General features: G+C 42.9%; 2 protein-coding genes across 3 annotated transcripts in view; both read left to right on the top strand.

Moving 5' to 3' along the window:
* The window catches only part of LOC311108749 (5'-nucleotidase domain-containing protein 1-like), a 106,684-nt gene extending 86,943 nt beyond the window's left edge, over positions 1 to 19,741 (top strand). The window contains exons 8-12 of the mRNA XM_084151486.1: positions 6,635 to 6,732; positions 11,518 to 11,639; positions 15,841 to 16,014; positions 17,764 to 17,932; positions 18,223 to 19,741. Coding sequence (XP_084007612.1) covers positions 6,635 to 6,732; positions 11,518 to 11,639; positions 15,841 to 16,014; positions 17,764 to 17,932; positions 18,223 to 18,338 — 679 coding nt within the window. The 3' untranslated portion in view covers positions 18,339 to 19,741. The remainder of the gene's footprint in view (positions 1 to 6,634; positions 6,733 to 11,517; positions 11,640 to 15,840; positions 16,015 to 17,763; positions 17,933 to 18,222) is intronic.
* Positions 19,742 to 19,894: 153 nt separating this feature from the next.
* Positions 19,895 to 21,949, top strand: part of LOC311108258 (dermatan-sulfate epimerase-like) — a 36,022-nt gene continuing 33,967 nt past the window's right edge. For both annotated transcript variants that reach the window (XM_084150880.1, XM_084150879.1), the window contains exon 1: positions 19,895 to 20,074. The gene's annotated coding sequence lies outside the window, so the exon portion shown is untranslated. The remainder of the gene's footprint in view (positions 20,075 to 21,949) is intronic.

The raw sequence follows: 21,949 nt of genomic DNA, 5'->3' as shown, positions 1-21,949 counted from the left end.
AGAATTTCCCTGTATTTAGCGCCATCCATCATTTCTTCAATTCTGACCAGTTTCCCAGTCCCTGCCGATGAAAAACCTCCCCACAACATGATGCTGCCACCACCATGCTTCACTGTGGGGATGGTGTTCTCGGGGTGATGAGAGGTGTTGGGTTTGCGCCAGACATAGCATTTTCCTTGATGGCCAAAAAGCTCAATTTTAGTCTCATCTGACCAGAGTACCTTCTTCCATATGTTTGGGGAGTCTCCCACATGCCTTTTGGTGAACACCAAACATGTTTGCTTATTTTTTTCTTTAAGCAATGGCTTTATTCTGGCCACTCTTCCATAAAGCCCAGCTCTGTGGAGTGTACGGCTTAAAGTGGTCCTATGGACAGATACAGCTTTGTAGCTCCTTCAGGGTTATCTTTGGTCTCTTTGTTGCCTCTCTGATTAATTCCCTCCTTGGCAGGTTTTTTGTGGTGCCAAATTCTTTCAATTTTTTTATTAATGGATTTTAAGTCGGATATTTTTTTATAACCCAACCCTGATCTGTACTTCTCCACAACTTTGTCCCTGACCTGTTTGGAGAGCTCCTTGGTCTTCATGGTGCCGCTTGCTTGATGGTGCCCCTTGCTTAGTGGTGTTGCCGACTCTGGGGCCTTTCAGAACAGGTGTATATATACTGAGATCATGTGACAGATCATGTGACACTTAGATTGCACAAAGGTGGACTTTATTTAACTAATTATGTGACTTCTGATGGTAATTGGTTGCACCAGATCTTATTTAGGGGCTTCATAGCAAAGGGGGTGAATACAGATGCACGCACCACTTTTCCATGATTAATTTTTTTGAATTTCACTTCACCAATTTGGACTATTTTGTGTAGGTCAGTTACATGAAATCCAAATAAAAATCCATTTAAATTACAGGTTGTAATGCAACAAAATAGGAAAAACGCCAAGGGGGATGAATACTTTTGCAAGGCAAGTCAAAAGTTTGGACACACCTACTCATTCATGGGTTTTTCTTTATTTTTAGTATTTTCTACATTGTAGAATAATAGTGAAGACATCAAAACTTTGAAATAACACATATGGAATGATATAGTAAACAAATCTAAATAGATTTTAGATTTTAGATTCTTCAAAGTAGCCACCCCTTGCCTTGATGACAGCTTTCCAACATCTGAATGATGGGTGGAAGTGTTGTGGTCAGATGAGACCAAAATGGAACTCTTTGGCATCAACTCAACTCGCCGTGTTTGGAGGAGGAGGAATGCTGCCTATGACCCCAAGAACACCATCCCCACCGTCAAACATGGAGGTGGAAACATTATGCTTTGGGGGTGTTTTTCTGCTAAGCGGACAGGACAACTTCACCGCATCAAAGGGACGATGGACGGGGCCATGTACCATCAAATCTACTTTGTGTATGACACAAGTAATTTTTCCAACAATTGTTTACAGATAGATTATTTCACTTATAATTCACTGTATCACAATTCCAGTGGGTCAGAAGTTTACATACACTAAGTTGACTGTGCCTTTAAACAGCTTGGAAAATTCCAGAAAATGTCATGGCTTTAGAAGCTTCTGATAGCCTAATTGACATCATTTGAGTCAATTGGAGGTGTACCTGTGGATGTATTTGAAGGCCTACCTTCAAATTCAGTGCCTCTTTGCTTGACATCATGGGAAAATCAAAAGAAATCAGCCAAGACCTCAGAAAAAACATTGTAGACCTCCACAAGTCTGGTTCATCCTTGGGAGCAATTTCCAAACGCCTGAAGGTACCACGTTCATCTGTACAAACAATAGTACGCAAGTATAAACACCATGGGACCACGCAGCCGTAATACCGCTCAGGAAGGAGACGGGTTCTGTCTCCTAGAGATGAACGTACTTTGGTGTGAAAAGTGCAAATCAATCCCAGAACAACAACAAAGGACCTTGTGAAGATGCTGGAGGAAACCGGTACAAAGTATCTATATCCACAGTAAAACGAGTCCTATATCGACATAACCTGAAAGGCCGCTCAGCAAGGAAGAAGCCACCGCTCCAAAACCGCCATAAAAAAGCCAGACTACGGTTTGCAACTACTTTTTTGAAAAATGTCCTCTGGTCTGATGAAACAAAAATAGAATCTGCAAACCGCTTGCCCACACGACGCCATACAAGTGTTATGCCAAATTCTCTAAAACAACGTTGGAGGCAGCTTATGGTAGGGAAATTAGCATTACATTCTCTGGCAATAGCTTTGGTGGACATTCCTGCAGTCAGCATGCCAATTGCTCGCTCCCTCAAAACTTGAGAAATCTGTGGCATTGTGTTGTGTGACAAAACGGCACATTTTAGAGTGACCTTTTATTGTCCGCAGCACAAGGGTCACCTGTGTAACGATAGTGCTGTTTAATCAGCTTCTTGATATGACACACCTGTCAGGTGGATGGATTTTCTTGGCAAATGAGAAATGCTCACTAACAGGCATGTAAACAAATGTGTGCACAACATTCGAGAGAAATATGTATTTTGTGCATATGGACAATTTCTGGGATCTTTTACTTCAGCTCATGAAATATGGGACCAACACTTTTACATATTGCGTTTATATTTTTGTTCGGTGTGTGTGTGTATATATATATATATATATACTACTTTCATTTACTTAGCTAGCAAATACAGCTAGCTAATTTAGCCTACTCAAAAACCCGGTTCAAACAGAGAGGGATGCTATGTTTGCTAGCTATGGCTATCCAACACTGGAACTCTTCCAAGCTTTTGGTTTTATTAATTTATTTATACTGGGGGCCGACGGTGTAACTGCTAAACTGCTTGCTGTATACTGTACTGCATGATTGTAGCGGGTTTACTAACGTGTTAGTTCTAGTAGCTGTGTTTGCTATGACGTTAATATGGTGACAACGATGTAGGCTGTGTGTAGTGGTTAGGGTACGGTATGAAAGTTTGGTTTGGAAAGGTTTTTTCGCCTGGTCACAGACAGCTGTTGTATTGTGCACTGAAGTCCACAATTGAAGGGAAAAGGTGAGAGGAGGAGAGAGCGTAGATGCGAGAAGGAATTATATACATACAACGAGCAAAGTGATCATGTGGTTTATATGTGGCTGCTAGTTCTGTGTTTGCCTGTGATCAGGGGTGTATTCTTTCCGACGATTCTGTTGAAAAATGTTTCTTAAACCGAAGGAAACCGAACAAAATAGGGATAAACATACTTGAATTTGTCCAATAGAAACTCTTGTTTGCAACTGTTGGACTAATGATTACAACCTACAGTGTGGGGAAAAAGTATTTGATCCCCTGCTGATTTTGTACGTTTGCCCACTGACAAAGAAATGATCAGTCTATAATTTTAATGGTAGGTTTATTTGAACAGTGAGAGACAGAATAAACACAAAGAAATCCAGAAAAACGCATGTCAAAAATGTTAGAAATGGATTTTAATTTTAATGAGGGAAATAAGTATTTGACCCCTCTGCAAAACATGACTTGGTACTTGGTGGCAAAACCCTTGTTGGCAATCACAGAGGTCAGATGTTTCTTGTAGTTGGCCATCAGGTTTGCACACATCTCAGGAGGGATTTTGTCCCACTCCTCTTTGCAGGTCTTCTCCAAGTCATTAATGTTTCGAGGCTGACGTTTGGAAACTTGAACCTTCAGCTCCCTCCACATATTTTCTATGGGATTAAGGTCTGAAGACTGGCTAGGCCACTCCAGGACCTTAATGTGCTTCTTCTGGCTAGGCCACTCCTTTGTTGCATTGGCCGTGTGTTTTTGGTCATTGTCATGCTGGAATACCCATCCACGACCCATTTTCAATGCCCTGCCTAAGGGAAGGAGGTTCTCACCCAAGATTTGATGGTACATGTCCATCGTCCCTTTGATGCGGTGAAGTTGTCCTGTCCCCTTAGCAGAAAAACACCCCCAAAGCATAATGTTTCCACCTCCATGTTTGACGGTGGGGATGGTGTTCTTGGGGTCATAGGCAGCATTCCTCCTCCTCCAAACACGGCGAGTTGAGTTGATGCCAAAGAGCTCGATTTTGGTCTCATCTGACCACAACACTTTCACCCAGTTCTCCTCTGAATCATTCAGATGTTCATTGGAAAACTTCAGACGGGCCTGTATATGTGCTTTCTTGAGCAGGGGGACCTTGTGGGCGCTGCAGGATTTCAGTCCTTCACGGCGTAGTGTGTTACCAATTGTTTTCTTGGTGACTATGGTCCCAGCTGCCTTGAGATAATTGACAAGATCCTCCCGTGTAGTTCTGGGCTGATTCCTCACCGTTCTCATGATCATTGCAACTCCACGAGGTGAGATCTTGCATGGAGCCCCAGGCCGAGGGAGATTGACAGTTCTTTTGTGTTTCTTCCATTTGCGAATAATCGCACCAACTGTTGTCACCTTCTCACCAAGCTGCTTGGTGATGGTCTTGTAGCCCATTCCAGCCTTGTGTAGGTCTACAATCTTGTCCCTGACATCCTTGGAGAGCTCTTTGGTCTTGGCCATGGTGGAGAGTTTGGAATCTGATTGATTGATTGCTTCTCTGGACAGGTGTCTTTTATACAGGTAACAAGCTGAGATTATGAGCACTCCCTTTAAGAGTGGAGCACTCCCTTTAAGAGTGTGCTCCTAATCGCAGCTCGTTACCTGTATAAAATACACATGGGAGCCAGAAATCTTTCTGATTGAGAGGGGGTCAAATACTTATTTCCCTCATTAAAATGCAAATCAATTTATAACATTTTTGACATGCGTTTTTCTGGATTTTTTTGTTGTTATTCTGTCTCTCACTGTTCAAATAAACCTACCATTAAAATTATAGACTGATCATTTCTTTGTCAGTGGGCAAACGTACAAAATCAGGAGGGGATCAAATACTTTTTTCCCTCACTGTAGATCGGCTAGGCGGTATTGAATGTGTCACTATCTGTCACCTTGATTACTCTAATTTCTCTCGACCTGTGAACCTATGTTGTAAACTTTAATTCGTAGTCTAGGTTGTTGCAACCTCATGATGGGTATAGGGAACATTTGTGTATCATTTAGTAGCCCAAAAATATCAATGTTACATTGAGCAAGGTGAATGGAATATGAATGACGCTCATCCAATATGCTGTAATAGAAATAAGCCCATGCTCATAAAAAAAAAAAAATTGTCCTCCCTCATCTTAAAGGGCACCGACCGCCACTGATGTACACTCCCTTCCATATGTATTTGGACAGTGAAGCTAACATTTTAAAATGTGGCTCTATACTCCATCATTTTGGATTTGAGATCAAATGTTTAATATGAGTCGACAGTACAGAATGTCACTGTTTATTTGAAGGTATTTTCATACATATCTGTTTTACCATTAGAAATGAAAGCATTTTATATATCTAGTCCCCTCATTTGAAGAAGTATTTGGACAAATTCACTTATAGTTACAGAGGAACAAAGATCATACCCCACAAGAAATGCTAGCCAGGGGAGGTTAGCATTTTTGGGGGATATGGCCTTTGTTCCTCTGTAACTTTCTCACTCATCATTAGTCATGATTCATTCATGACTATCCATAATCATGGTAGCATCCACATTAATGTAGAAGTGTTCAGAAACATTCTATTCTTATTTACAATAATAGTGACTCCAAAATGACACAATACATTATTACTATTGGGCAAAACATAATCCGAAACACAACCAAAACAAACTGTAAATGCATCCAACAAGTTTGTAGACTCACAAGCTTGATGTAGTCATTGCGTGTTAGGAATTTGGGCCCAAATACTCAGCTTTTCACGATAAGTGAAGTTGTCCAAATATTTATGGAAAAAAACATATTCAAATGGGGGGACTAGATACATAAAGTGCTTTCATTTCTAAACGATAAAACGGATACGTATGAATATACCCTCAAATAAAAGGTGACATTCTGTACTGTCGCCTCATATAAAACATTTGATCTCAAATCCAAAATGCTGGAGTATAGAGCCAAATGTACACATTTTAGCTTCACTGTCCAAATACATATGGAGGGGAGTGTATAACTGAGATGGTTGAGGTCCTGCATGTCTATGACCTAGCTTTAGAATTGTGAGTTTTATATCAAAAGGCAGTGCTCTGAATGACCCTGGGCCTTGCCTCAGCTCAGGATAGGTATCTGCCCACGTAGGGCTGCAGTGAGAGGTCTCTCTCATAGTGTAATCCCAGTCAGCTCTAGCCAGGCCAGAGAACCGCAAACACCAGTCTACCCACCCACATGGCTCTGCTCTGGAGAGGAGATCCAGGTACATTTCTGGAGACAGGATGCAACCCTGGTCTGAATGTCTGCTAGTGCTTGGAGCTGGATGCTAACGCTAAGCTAGTGTTAATAATTACCATGAGTGTATGTCTTTTTTGGCTGTTGTATGTGTGTATGTCTTTTTTGGCCTGATGTTTATTGTTCCCTAACATTTCCCTCATGCCTTTTTCCTAAATACACTGTTTATGGTTCATGTTTTTCATCAACTCCCCAATGTTTAGTTAAAGTAAGAGTTTTTGTGTGCTACACAAATCCAGTTGGTTGGTGTCCAAGCTTTGACCTCACACTGAGCCTGTATTTGCTGATGTATTTTAGTAATCAGGGGTTTGCTTCTTATTGGCTGTTGCAGGAAGGACTGGGAGGAGCTGTTTGACATCATCATCACCAATGCCTTGAAGCCTGGGTTCTTCTCATTGGTGCCCCAACAGAGGCCCTTCAGGACCCTGGGTGAGTACCTGACTACAGTACCTGCTTCCCTGCCTGTCTGTATGTCTGCCTGTCCATACAGGATCCCACTTCCCAGTCAACCATCAGTACCCTATGTACAGTTCACTCCTCTCCAACACTAAGCACTGTAGATCAGCTCTCTGCCGACATCAAAGAGCACATTACAGGGCTGTGGACTTTACAGCCCAGTGGAATCTCATGATGGTGATTACTGCAAATTATTTCATTTTTTGGGGATGAGAAAAGCACTACTTATGGAGATGTCTTCCAGAAGATAAAACCCAAACGTCAAATCAAATCTCTTCTGAAACCTATAAGATAAACTAGCATCAAGACAGGTGGTGACCATCACACCACCTCTCCTTGCAGACATAGTAGGGTTTAAACTAGGTTTATATTAGCTGTCAGTATTTCTAATTTGATCTGTTATCCACACATGATCCCAGTCTTCCTGCTCAGGTAGCTGATATTTAATCCCGGTCAGTTCCTAAAGGTGTGCACAGGCTCTGGAATGCTCCTCCATCTGGACTGTGTTTCTGCCAGGAATGGATGCGTTATGTATGACCCAGTCGCTCAAATATTCATACCTCCTCCAGCCCTCGCCACATTGGCAGATATAGCCTCAGTCAGTGGCTGCTGCTATTCCATACTGTAGCAGAGATATTGGGAGAGATCTTATTCCATGCTGTAGCAGAGATATTGGTAGAGATCTTATTCCATACTGTAGCAGAGATACTGTATGCCTTGGGGCTTTTTTCATTACAGCATAACTGTCATGCACTACTTATTTGCCTCAGTTATGTTCTAATAGTGTTGCTATAGTGATTCTGTCAAGTTGATCAGATAAAGAGGTGATCAGCTAAAGAGATGACAAGTTCAGCTAAGTTTAGTCCAAAGCTAAGCTAGTTGACTATCAGCAGGTTGCTATCGTGTCACCACAACCACGTGTGCAGTTTTATGTCCTGTAATATTCAACAAGTTATCAATCATTCTAAAGGTCACAAATTCTGTACACATAGTCACACAGTGTATGTGTGTAAGTCAATGGGCTCTAGTCTTATACAGGACAGGAGAACATGATATACTCCTTAAGAAGAGCCCAGTTCCTGCCAGGGACTGTATTAGACTAAATGGTTTTAGAAATGGATCCTTTACTTTGGCTGCTAGCGTCAGACTCCTCCCAGTCGCTTATTAAGCATGACCTTCCTTCAGCAGTCATTTGTCCAGAGGATGTCAGCCAGGCCAGGTCTCTCTAAATATTTGCCTTGTGCATACAGCCTCACTTTGGTTACAGTGAAAACGCCACCGGATTGCACATTCTAATAGGTGCCAGGTATTTTTTGTGGTAGTGTGTGTGTGGGGGGAAGGGGGGGCTCAGAGATAGAAATGTGTGTTTTTGTGCTCAGTTGTGGGCTTCCAGAGACCACATACTTCTAATTCCATCTACTGTCAAGGTCTGTACGTCCTCACAGCTGTGTTTGTGTTTGTGTGTGTCCCCAAGTGTGTGCTTTCTATCTTCTGCAACAATATTTATATCATATTTAACCTTAGCATGAACCTGCAGCCCACCCTGTCAAGGGCTGTCCTTTTAACAAATGAAAGTAGAGCTTCTCCGGCTGCTGGTCTTAAGCACCAATCAGTTGTCCTTAAGACTGATTTCTTCTCCTGTCCAGAAGTGCAATCACCCACTTCCAAGTGCAGGGTCCCTAAAAGCCGGGCACAACGACTTTGAAGATGACACACAATATGAATAACAAAGGTTATACAGTTCTATTTACTGTTTTCAAGGAACTTTCCGGGGCCTCCCTCCCGGCAGTTTCTAATGTGTGAGTAATGCTTTGGGAATTGTGTGGTGCAGTTTAGATTCCAGCCTCTCTGTATCTTATCTTGGCTATGCTCCACTACCCCCTTGCTCAAACTGAAACAGACTGTTGTTATTGCTAACCAGCAGCAGCCCAATCAAGCAGGCCAAAACCTCCTCTAGTCAACCAGGAATGACTATATACAGACTTTTTCTCTTAGTGAAAAGTACTTGGCTGTTGTTGAGCATTAAGACATAAACCACGTTGTTCCTGAAGTCTGGAAAGATCCTTGGGTGTTATTTATGAACTGTAAATGCTTCCATGAGGTCATTGACACACTTTCCTGTACTGTATAATGTGTGACTTCTGTGAGTGAGTGCCTGAAAAAGCAAAGTGTTTCTTTGGAAGTAGTCCTTTGGAAGTGTTCCTCTTCACTGAGACGCTGACACCATTGTCTGGTGGCTGAGATAGGGGTACGCCAGGCCACACTGGATCACTGCACCTGTGGGGGTATGAGAGGAGGAAGCAGGCGAGCATCCATGGTTGTGTCCCAAATGGCAAGCTATTCCCTATAATAGTGCACTTCTTTTGACCAGAGCCCTATGTGCCCTGTTCAAAAGTAGTGCACTATATCTGTTTAGGAAACATACTCATGGAAGTACAGTAGCTCCAATAAGGCACATTTCCCCTGTGAAAAATCTATCTTTTAAATGAGGTACTTTTATCCCTCACAAGTGCTGTATATGGAAGGATCCATGTTGTTAGAATCCATTTTTGTTACAAACCGGCTCAATTCGGTCTTATGTAGCAACATTTCAAATTTTGTTTTTTACATTGGATAAAAGTAGAGACTTTGTAGTAGAGAAAAGTGTATATCATACAGTACAGTTGAGGAACAATGGTTAAGTAATTCTGCTTTGAAAGTTGATCAACTTTTTGAGAAAATGGCCCTTGAATGTTTTATGCTCTTCTTAGTCTACACCCATTCAGTATAGTTCACACCCTCTTAAGCCTTAGCCCCACCCATCTCTTTAAGGATTCACATGTTAGGCCATGTACTAAACAACCAAAGATTTCAAAACTAAAGGCTGGTTTATATTACATCTATCGACAGTTGTCGCAGTGACATCATGAACATTCTAATGTCGTCCGACATCAAACATTTTGTTGCAATGAAAAAGTATAAACACAAAAACTACAGGCTGCATGACATCAGCAGCCTGGTGATCCAAAATAGCCAATAAATCCACCCGTTTAAAAATGAATTGAGTAAATGTCAATCTAGCAAACCAGGGAACTAAAAGCAACTTTCTAAACAATGTTTTGCTTCGTTTCTAGCTTGTTAGCTAATGTTAAGTTAGCTGGCTATCCAGTTCAAATAATGACCATATCATATAGCTGACAATGTCTTCACTTTAGCTCATTTGTCTTTTTACATTTTAGTCATTTAGCAGACGCTCTTATCCAGAGCAACTTACAGGAGCAATTAGGGTTAAGTGCCTTGCTCAAGAGCACATCAACAGATGTTTCACCTAGTCGGCTCGGGGATTAGAACCAGCGACCTTTCGGTTACTGGCATAACGCTCTTAACCACTAAGCTACCTGCCACCCATCTTCATTATTACAGGAAAATAAACTCACAACAAGATCATTATTTACAAGTTAATGGGGAGCCAATTACAGAAAATAGCTTACGGTTGTGAGTATCACAATAAAAGCAGGGCATTCTACCGGAGAATTTTAGAACTTGGACACTGTCTCGTTGGCCTAACGTTATATCCTAATTTGACTTTGGTGCAGGTCATGTCCTTCACATTACCGTCACATACTATATCAAATCAAATCAAAGTTGATTTCTCACATGCACAGGATACAGAAGGTGTAGTGAAATGGTTACTTGCATAGTAGAGTATTTTGTTTACACATGTAGCTAGCTAGCTAAACAATTAACCATAATCCCAACTCATAATGTTACTACCCTGCATGAATCTGCAGGTAGCTAACCAACCAGGTTCAATGATAGCTAGCTAGCTAACATTAGGCTATAACTAGCAATGCAAATGGCTCTGAGATACAAATAATATTACTACAAAGATTATACACGTAACGTTAGCTAGCGAGCCAGCCAGCTAACGTTAGCTAACTAACAGTACACTTTAACATGAAATGAAAACGACTTTCTGACAAAATTAGAAACGTATAATATCTGAAAATGTAGCTAGCTAGACTCTCTTACCCGTATACATGGATGGACGCTTCTCCCTATCTGTCACAGATGCCATGGTTGCCCTTAGTTTGAAGATGTAATCCGGAGACAGGTGTTTTATACAACAGCCTTCTGTGTGTTCTCTTTTCGACTCCCTCTGCATATTTGCAATCAAACGCCAGAATTTTCTCCATCTCCTTAGCTATCGTACTCTAATTCCACCGGGTATTCCACTGATTTCAAAACTCAGTCCTCCAAAAAGTGGAGAACAACACTTTTGCAGTTCTACTATGTGATATCTTTCAAAAAAATCTGCTTTAGAAAGGATTACCTACACATACCGACCAGCTCATGTTATAGACAGGCCGAACTCATCTCTCGGCATGTCCAGTACATCCAATATCTCAGCCAATCATGGCTAGTGGGAAGGTTCCTGTCTTTTTCCGTGGCTAAACCAACTAGGCTCGTAATATAACAATTGTATTTGTATTTACAGATGGCATGAAAGTTTGCATGTTCCAGAAGGCATTTCTGCCAAAAAACGCATCTTGATAAGTTTATGCTTACATGCCTCTCCTGTGAAGTAGTGATGAGCGACATATGCCTAGTTTCCTGAAATGAGTCACATTTGCTTGTGGGCCCAGTGTTGAGTTATGTGGTTGAGCGGTGTTGTGGTTGTGTGCTGAGCGGTGTGGTCGTGTATGTTCATGTCGTTGAACGGTGTAGTCGAGCTGTGTGGTGACTTTGTGGTTGTTGTTGTCTTTGTCCTGGCTGTAGTGAATGATGTGGAGGAGAGCGAGGGGCTGCTGTCCCTGGACAAACCTGGCTGGTACTCTCAAGGCAACTGGCCCCACCTCCACGAGCTGCTCAAGACCATGACTGGCAATCCTGAGCCCAAGGTAAGATTGATTGATTGTCCTTCAAGAGGAAATTCTGCTCAACAACTACTGATCATGTGTTGAAATGACTAACAAGCTGTATAGAAATACACTGAACAAAAATATAAATGCAACATGCAACAATTTCAAAGATTTTACTGAGTTACAGTTCATATAAGAAAATCAGTCAATTGAATTAAATTCATTAGGGCCTAATCTATGGATTTCACATCACTGGGAATACAGATATGCATCTGTTGGTCACAGATACCTTAAAAGAAAAGTAGAAAACCTGTCAGTATCTGGTGTGACCACCATTTGCCTCACGCAGCGTGACACATCTTCTTCGCATAGAGTTAATCAGACTGTTTATTGTGGCCTGTGGAATGTTGTACTTTTCAATGGCTGAGCGAAGTTGCTGGATATTGGCGGGAACTGGAACACACTGTCGTACACGTCCCAAACATGCTCAATGATGTGTCTGGTGAGTATGCAGGCCGTGGAAGAACTGGGACATTTTCAGCTTCCAGGAATTGTGTACAGTTCCAGGTGACATGGGGCCGTGCATTATATCATGCTGAAACATGAGGTGATGGTGGCGGATGAATTGCACAACAATGGGCCTCAGGATCTCGTCATGGTATCTCTGTGCATTTAAATTGCCATCGATAAAATGCAATTGTGTTCGTTGTCCTTAGCTTAAGCCTGCCCATACCATAACCCCACCGCCACCACTCTGTTTACAACGTTGACATCAGCAAACCACTCACCAACACGACGCCATACACGCTGTCTGCCATCTGCCCAGTACAGTTGAAACCGGGATTCATCCGTGAAGAGCACACTTCTCCAGTGTGCCAGTGCCATCGAAGGTGAGCATTTGCCCACTGAAGTCGGTAACGACGCCGAACTGCAGTCAGGTCAAGACCCTGGTGAGGACGATGAGCATGCAGATGAGCTTCCCAGAGACGGTTTTTGACAGTTTGTGCAGAAATTCTTTGGTTGTGCAAACTCAGTTTCATCAGTTGTCCGGGTGGCTGGTCTCAGACAATCCCACAGGTGAAGAAGACAGATGTGGAGGTCCTGGACTGGCGTGGTTACACGTGGTCTGCGGTTGTGAGGCCGGTTGGACGTACTGCCAAATTCTCTAAAACGGATGTTGGAGGCGGCTTATGGTGCAGAAATAAACATTAAATTCTTATGGTACATAAATAAACATTAAATTCTGGTGGGCATTCCTGCAGTCAGCATACCAATTGCACGCTCCCTCAAAACTTGAGACATCTGTGGCATTGTGTTGTGTCCCCAGCACAAGGTGCACCTGTGTAATGATCATGCTGTTTAATCAAGTTCTTGATATTCCACACCTGTCAGGTGGATGGATTATCTTGGTAAAGGAGAAATGCTCACTAACAGGGATTAATTTGTGCGCACAATTTGAGAGAAATAAGCTTTTTCTGCATATAGAACATTTCTGGGATCTTTTATTTCAGCTCATGAAACATGGGACCAATACATTACATGTTAAGTTTGTATTTTTGTTCAGTATATATCCAAATAACTACATCACTTCCATATTATCCTGGGATTTGTGTAAAAATGTTTATCCATGCAACAGTGTAGGTTTCCGTTCCTGGCAGACGCACAGAGATCTGACGTCCTCTATAAATCAGCTTGTGGTTATTCGCACCGGTGTGAAGGAGAGGGAAACATGGCCGTGTACACCTGCAGACCTTGGCATAAGTGTCGACAGGGCTAGAGTGCCAGCCAGAGAGCCTGCTGAGAGTACACAGCCTATACGATCTCTGGCAGGCAGGCAGCTCTTCTGACTCTGAGACTCTGTTTTGAGGCCTCTCTCAGCTTTAAGGAAAGGCCCCGGCTCACTGACTCGTGCCCCCTCGAGTGCATCCAGGGACGCCCATCATCCACGTCCTCAGCCTCCTCTCCCTCTCCCCCTCCTCCAACCCTCCACCCCTCCCAGCCGGCCAGGAGCGCTCAATGCCCCCTCTGTTCTCGGGCCACGTGGAGAAAGCGCTCGAGGAATGCAGTGTCAACCTACACTTATGGCAGCTTTAAGGCAGCCCCTCTGGGGTGACCAGAGGGTCATTGCTATCCGGGATCCTTAGGATGTCCATAAACCCCCCATTGAAGTTGAGATTTAAAATGGTTAAGGTTAGGGTTTATGGTTAAGGGTAGGGGTTGAGGTTGAGGTTCGGGTTAAGGTTCAGGGTAGGGATGTCCCAAGCATCCCAGATTGCACTAACCGTGACCTGAGGCAGTCCGTTTTGGGTTCTCCTCACTTTCACCTGACAGGACTTAATGTAGGCCCGCTAGGCCGGCTGAATGGGAGGCATTCAGGGCAGATTACAGTCCCCTGTAGCAGTTAGCACAGGTCTGGCTGTGACATGGAGGATCAAAGCTTAGACACTGAGCTGCCATGCTCATATAGACTCAATGAGTAAATTATTCAAATGGCACTCATTTTCCTCTGAGTCATTTTGCTGTAGTAAACGTACTCCACCCACTTCTCTCTCTATCTGGAATCTCAGACCTTTTTCTCCCCCCAGACACGATTAACCATTCTTAAAGTTCTGTTGTGTCATTACAGTTTTATGTAATGATCGGGGACTAAGTAACATGGATTATAGTCCTTATATCCCTGGCCCTCTCATGTCAGATATGTGATCTCCCCTTCCCTCCTCTCTGTCTGTCTGCATCCCAAATGGCACCCCTAAGGGCTGTGGTCAAAAGTAGTGTACTACATAAGGAACAAGGTGCCATTTGGGATGCAGCCTCTGTCTGTCCCAGCCAGGCCCCACACAATGGGCTCATTGGGCTGTGCTTCTCTGTGGCTCTCCAGACCTGTTCACCCTGTTTCCTCCCCAGGGGAAAGGCCATGTTGTCAGGCTGACATGAACTTTTTCCTAGGGGGAGGGAGGGAGCTGCAGGTTGTAGCAAGTCACAACTTCTGGGGAAAGAGTCTGAGAAGAGCAGTCTTGTTGTAGTTGAAACCTGAATTATGTTGTGTTATTCGTCCCAGCCTTATGAAAGTGTGTTTAGTATCTAGCGAGCCCCATGAAAGCCTCTCTATAATGTTTTGCCACTGTGTTGGAATTGCCCTGTAAATATTTATCGTACTGATCCGATGCCTCTGGCTGCAGTGGGAAGATGAAAAAGGATCAGTGCACTCCGCAGCAGTGCTCTCTCTCTCTCTCCCTCTCCGTGGCCTGTTTCTCTGAAAACCTGATGCCTAAGCCCGCCCCAGAACCAGAGCTCCACAGGCCCAGCTTACAGCTCCACAGCCTAGGCCCCGGCTGGCCGGCTGGCTGTCCTGTTTATTTATGTGTGGAACTGCAAGACCTGGTCACAGACACTGTAAAAGGCCTGAGAAGTGTAGGGGGTTTCCGGAGCGAGTCCAGCAGCCCACATGAACACATTAGAGACCCTCCACTCCTCCCTCACCACCTTCTCTTTATGGGTGTCTGCCCCCCTCCAAAACACACACACATACACGCCACTCTGCATTCCACACAGAGCGCTGTGTGAAGGACTCTTTAAGTGTGTGTCTTTAGCACCAAAATTGTCTCATTATCCTTATAGAACACTGGCCTCAGTGGCCTGGTGTAATTACCTTTATTCGCTCCTTAAAATGACCCCTCAAGAAGTCAGGGTTTGATGATGTGCTGAAACTCAAGGAGCTATTTCCTTTAAAGAGCTGATTCCATTAAGGCAGCATTCTAGTTTGTTTTTCCTAGTGGTTCTCTAATCCCTCTGACGCTCTTCTTAACCCTTAGTTTCCATCGGAATACAACTAATTACATTTGTTGCAGTGGGTTTTGAATGTAAGGAAAGGGGTTACCAGTCAGTTTTGGTATGCTGTTCAGCTAAGCCTGTCTTAACGTGTTTTTCTTTCCAGCCATAGCTAGAGTACAAAAGAGACATGATGGTCAAAGAAGACGTGATGAGTTTCACAGCCACATCGTGTCTGGTCTAGTTTGCCCTAAGTGGCAGTAAGACACGTCAGCTTTATTGAATTCGACTACGACTGAACGCCCCCTTTGAAATAAATCCAGCCAAATTGCTATTTTATCAGCGCTTTACAACTGAACCTTTACAAATCATATAAAGAAGTAGTTACTATATGAAAAATCTACATTTACAGAGCAGCTGCTCAGATAATGGACTCATTCTTTGTCTATGTCCTGTCTCCTACCCTCTACAGGTGGTGTACTTTGGGGATAGCATGCGGTCGGACATGTTCCCTGCTAACACGTTTGGGAAGTGGGAAACGGTGATGATCGTGGAGGAAATGGAGGGAGAGGGCGTCCCGAGGAGCGACGCAGCGGAGACCAACGAGGCCCAAGCGGAGCCTCAGGAGAAGAAGGGAAAGTTTGAGGTAAGTTCGCACCAGCACTTGTTTCCGTTTAACATGCTCGCCCACCTTGCCCCTGCTGCCTAAAAGACAGATTCACCCAACAACCAGTCCATTGGTTCAGTGCCACAATATACCCACTGTAGCATGTGTTTGTGTGTGTGTCTGAGAATGTGCGTGTCTTCATTTTGTAAGCATTATCAAGAGACGTTCAGCAATTACAGTGTTGTAAGTATACCGTGGCGGTTTCATATTATTACAGTTTCACATCTAAAGGAGAAACCTGTAAAAGCGGTGATGTTGAAACAAGTTTATGCGAGTCTGTATTTCTCAGAGTAAGCCTAGTGTGAGTACGGGAAAGTCAGCAAATAAACATTTTAGGGAAGCTGACGTACTACTAGGAAGGAAACTATAAATAAATCCATATGACCAGGATGTAATATCACCAAGTGCTGTCCTCTCCCTCACTGACCAGGCCATGGAGGATGTTTTGACAGTAGAGAAGTTAGATGAGGCAGCATGTCTGTTGCCAGGAGCAATGAGAGGAACCTCCTAGTTTGGAAAAAAAACACCACTAGGATAGACGACGCCTTCATCTGAAGGGGACTGACTGAGGGGGTTGTGCCACGTTTGGAGCACAGGGCCTTGTAGATGGACAAATTGTCTCTGCCTAGACTCACACCTCCACCTCTCTTTCTCATGCTCTTTTTCCCTTCTCCCTCCCTCTTTGTCCCCCCCCCCCCCCCCCCCCACCCCCTTCTCTCTCTATCTCTCTTTTGCTCTGCTGCAGCCAGAGTGTATGTAACACATTAATAAGACAGTCTTAAGAGAACTGCCTGGAACTACATGTTTCTCACCAGTTTTCCCCAGACTCCTTTTGGTTACAATTTGTCCCTTAATATCTGGTGGAAATTTCCACATGAATAGGCTACTGTATGTAATGTTGTGCGTCACGTTGCCAGTTATTAATGATATATTATGAGGTTCATTGTAGAGAAGATCCAAACTAGGGAAGAGGGAGAAGTAGTTGGTGCAGAAGTAGCCAGAATGTTTCCATGGCTCAGAGTTCAGAGCTGATCTTTTAACATGACAGATCTTGGATTTTTTTTATTTTATTAATGACTTCTAACGTAAACACTTCTTCTCAACATGCAACTCCAAGTCTGGTTGGAAGTAAAAAAGCTTCCATCACACTTTTCACCAAGAGAGGGACAAAGTAGCAACAGTTTTTTTTTTCATTTGACGTAATGCTCTTTCTCCCAGATTAACTGAATCACATTTCAAAGAAGTATCTGTAAGAGTTGAGTAATTATAGATGCATTAGTGTCTTCTGCTACCTCTGGTTTGATCTGTTATGAGTCCGTACTTGTTAACCACATCCTGTTTTTTAGGCATGCTCTTCCTTTCAGCACTTTTTAGAGATTTACAGATCGGACCGACGCATGGCACTGATAAGGATGAGTAAGAAGGGTGGGGGATTTCAAATTGTCCGGGTAGCCATGATTAGCTGTTCAGGAGTCTTATGGCTTGGGGGTAGAAGCTGTTGAGAAGCCTTTTGGACCTAGACTTGGCGCTCCGGTACTTCTTGCCGTGCGGTAGCAGAGAGAACAGTCTATGACTAGGGTGGCTGGAGTCTTTGACAATTTTGAGGGCCTTCCTCTGACACCACCTGGTATAGAGGTCCTGGATGCAGGAAGCTTGGCCCCAGTGATGTACTGGGCCGTACGCACTACCCTCTGCACTGCCTCATTAACACCTGTGATGTGCTTTCAGGACCAGGGCATGAAGGCACCCTCTGCTCCATCAGAACAGTGGGGATCCTACTTTGTGGACGCACACAAGACTGGTGAAGGGGACGAGGAGAGCCAGAAACTCACCTGGTGCTGCCATAGCATCCACAAATACAGCACCATGGCCATCCCCAGTGTGGAGTCTATTGCAGGTACAGCGAGGAGAGGGCTATGGGAGCTCACTGACTCTTGTGTTGCGTAAAGGCCTACCTAACTACTGTAGTATGTTGTCTTGAGAGAGGCGTGCTTTGTTAGTTTGAAGAGGCATTTGACCCCAGATATCCTCTACTACCCATCCCTTATTCTTGTTGAGAAGTGACTCTAAAATAGTTTCTGTTCCTTTTTGTGACGGTTGGGTTTGACAGAGCTTTGGGGGTTACTGTCTCAGCTCAGGTTGCTGTGACGTCATATTATTCACTCATTTTTCTCTCCTCCTCCATAGATCTCCCTCTGGACTACAAGTTCCCCAGGTTTTCTCCCAACAAACCCTGCACCACCGGCTACTACCCCAGACCTCCAGATTCCCTGCTGAAGAAGTGCCAGAGTCAGTCGTCTTAAAGAGTCCTCCTCCCAGAGCCGCCCCCTCACCCTCCTCAGCCTAATGGGGAGGAATGTGCCTCCATCTCGCCTGTAGTTCCACACCTGAACCACGCCAATCATCCCTAGAGCACAGGAAATCACGCTCACATTGATAGAAACCATGTGAATGTAAAAGCACAGTATCTCTCTGTAAGTAACCTGGCTACATTTGAACGTTGTTCTGTATGTGGATTATTGTACGTGTGTGTGGAAAATGTGACTTGCCAATTGTGTGGGTATCTGTCAGCATAAAACACATTCATATTGTTTTATGTGAAGACCACTATTTTTGTATGTAGATAGATAGGTAATTGATGTTCCAGTTGGACCCCCTATACTGTAAGTGCATCATTCAGTGTAAGTTAATAACTCTTTAGAGTACTAAAGAACCTTTCAAGTCTCACAAATACTGTCCTACATTTAGTTTTTGTGTCCTTACCTCAAAAACCTGATCTGAGCTGAAATGCAACATTGAACAGTCACAGCAGTGTTTGTCTCCCAAGATAAATTCCTAATAATCCATTATGTCCAGTATCCATGGTATTAATGTGTGTATAATACGTAATAAACAGCCATTTTGGTTTTGTTTCACTGTATGCATTTGAGTAACAGTAACTTAAGATGCTCTTAAAGGTAAAGCATTTCCCCTGTGTTGATTTTGTGTAAGGTGTGTAAGAGCATTGTTCTTGAAGAAATGGAACAATCTGTCCTTACTGTTACCTTTCTGTGGAAGAAAATAGAATAATAAAGGCAAACCCTTCCTCTTTGAAAACTGTAATACTGGCTGGTTAAATACTATGCTCTGTGTACTCTATGTATTTTGGTGCAGCAGTAAACTACAGTGCTGTTGGGGTGACTGTGTAAAAATGTGGAATACTTATGCTTCATATGCAGTACCAATTTGAAGATATGCTTTAACCGACTCCTGAATGGTTACATGTATTGGTGGACTGCATATAGACTAGTTGTATTATATTGATAAGAAACAAGTCTTAATATGCTTTTAAGAGTATTTTGATAGTAAGTACTGTATTAGTTGAGAAGAGAGGACGGGAGACTTTAATTGGTCAGCCAAAGTGGATTATTATTTCTGTTCTAAATGTGTGTGTTGGTGTTAAACACAATGCAGCTTTAGTGGTCCATTTACTTTTGTTCATGCGATTTGCAAACTTTTATATGCCCATTTGCCTTATGTTCAATTCATTAGTGCTCTTGTGTTCTAGAGAAGATGCAGGGAAAGTGTTTAATGTACTGTCTATGAAATAAAACCATGTTCTACAATTTTGTTACACACTGCCTTTTCTGGTGCGTTGTGTGTTTTCTTGACAGTAAAAATAAAACATTTCTGACAATGTGTTAGTCAGAGATAATTACAAAATTGGAATAGACTGTTTCAAACGTATTTGAGACTATTGGCTGCCTGCATTCAATTATATGTGTCTGTTCTATCTACCTGGTTCTATGTGTGTACAATAAGTACTTTCGGTCTCCCTCCCACTTCCTACTTCTCCAGTCAATTTCCCCTACTGCCCCTTATACAACAGAATTGATGACGTTCTCTCCAAAACCGTAATTCTCCCCTTGCGCAGATGGTAACTTTGTTTCACCACTTGAAAGATTCAACGTATCGATGAATGTCGCGGGGATTATATTATGAAATGACTGGTAGGAGTATCAAATCTGGACTACAATTTTACAACAACTGGTTTTGACAGGTAGGCTAATCTTAATCAGTGTACCATTCTGTCTTTACACCAAGCCTTCACCGATCGGAAAACGTCCATTCCAGTGCCCAATCTGCGCATAATCATATTTTGAGGTAATGTCGTGTGGTACTAGTAGGTGTAACGTTTTTCCAATGTGGGAATAAGAATTCAGTAATTCAACCTAAGAAAGTACTATTTATTTAAGTAGATGTAAATATAAAAACGAAATAATGAACTAAATATCTTTGTTAAATGACACTGATGACTTAAAAGTCACATACAAGGACAGTACCCGACTGATGACATTAGATAGCCTACCAAATGGAAATGTGTAGGATGTTCTCAGAGGTGTGTATACAGTTGACGTCGTAAATTAACATACACCTTAGCCAAATACATTTAAACTCAGTTTTTCACAATTCCTGACATTTAATCCTGGTAAAATGTCCCTGTTTTAGGTCAGGTAGGATCACCACTTTATTTTAAGAATGTGAAATGTCAGAATAATAGTAGTGAGAATGATTTATTTAAGCTTTTATTTATTTCATCACATTCCCAGTGGGTCAGAAGTTTACATACACTCAATTAGTATTTGGTAGCATTGCCTTTAAATTGTTTAACTTGGGTCAAACGTTTCGGGTAGCCTTCCACAAGCTTCCCACAATAAGTTGCGTGAATTTTGGCCCATTCCTCCTGACAGAGCTGGTGTAACTGAGTCAGGTTTGTAGGCCTCCTTGCTCGCACACGCTTTTTCAGTTCTGCCCACAGATTTTCTATAGGATTGAGGTCAGGGCTTTGTGATGGCCACTCCAATACCTTGACTTTGTTGTCCTTAAGCCATTTTGCCACAACTTTGGAAGTATGCTTGGGGTCATTGTCCATTTGGAAGACCCATTTGCGACCAAGCTTTAACTTCCTGACTGATGTCTTCAGATGTTGCTTCCTCATGATGCCATCTATTTTGTGAAGTGCACTAGTCCCTCCTGCAGCAAAGCACCCCCACAGCATGATGCTGCCACCCCCGTGCTTCACGGTTGGGATGGTGTTCTTCGGCTTTTCCTCCAAACATAACGATGGTCATTATGGCCAAACAGTTATATTTTTGTTTCATCAGACCAGAGGACATTTCTCCAAAAAGTACGATCTTTGTCCCCATGTGCAGTTGCAAACCGTAGTCTGGCTTTTTTAATGGCGGTTTTGGAGCAGTGGCTTCTTCCTTGCTGAGCTGCCTTTCAGGTTATGTCGATATAGGACTCGTTTTTACTGTGGATATACAGTGGGGAAAAAAAGTATTTAGTCAGCCACCAATTGTGCAAGTTCTCCCACTTAAAAAGATGAGAGAGGCCTGTAATTTTCATCATAGGTACACGTCAACTATGACAGGCAAAATGAGAAAAAATAATCCAGAAAATCACATTGTAGGATTTTTAATGAATTTATTTGCAAATGATGGTGGAAAATAAGTATTTGGTCAATAACAAAAGTTTCTCAATACTTTGTTATATACCCTTTGTTGGCAATGACACAGGTCAAACGTTTTCTGTAAGTCTTCACAAGGTTTTCACACACTGTTTCTGGTATTTTGGCCCATTCCTCCATGCAGATCTCCTCTAGAGCAGTGATGTTTTGAGGCTGTCGCTGGGCAACACAGACTTTCAACTCCCTCCAAAGATTTTCTATGGGGTTGAGATCTGGAGACTGGCTAGGCCACTCCAGGACCTTGAAATGCTTCTTACGAAGCCACTCCTTCGTTGCCCGGGCGGTGTGTTTGGGATCATTGTCATGCTGAAAGACTCAGCCACATTTCATCTTCAATGCCCTTGCTGATGGAAGGAGGTTTTCACTCAAAATCTCACGATACATGGCCCCATTCATTCTTTCCTT

The sequence above is a fragment of the Coregonus lavaretus genome (assembly GCF_964263955.1).
Source record: "Coregonus lavaretus genome assembly, chromosome: 33".
NCBI classification, from domain to species: Eukaryota; Metazoa; Chordata; class Actinopteri; order Salmoniformes; family Salmonidae; genus Coregonus; species Coregonus lavaretus.
Note: the sequence above shows the minus strand (reverse complement) of the source record. Positions and strands in the feature narration are given on the sequence as shown.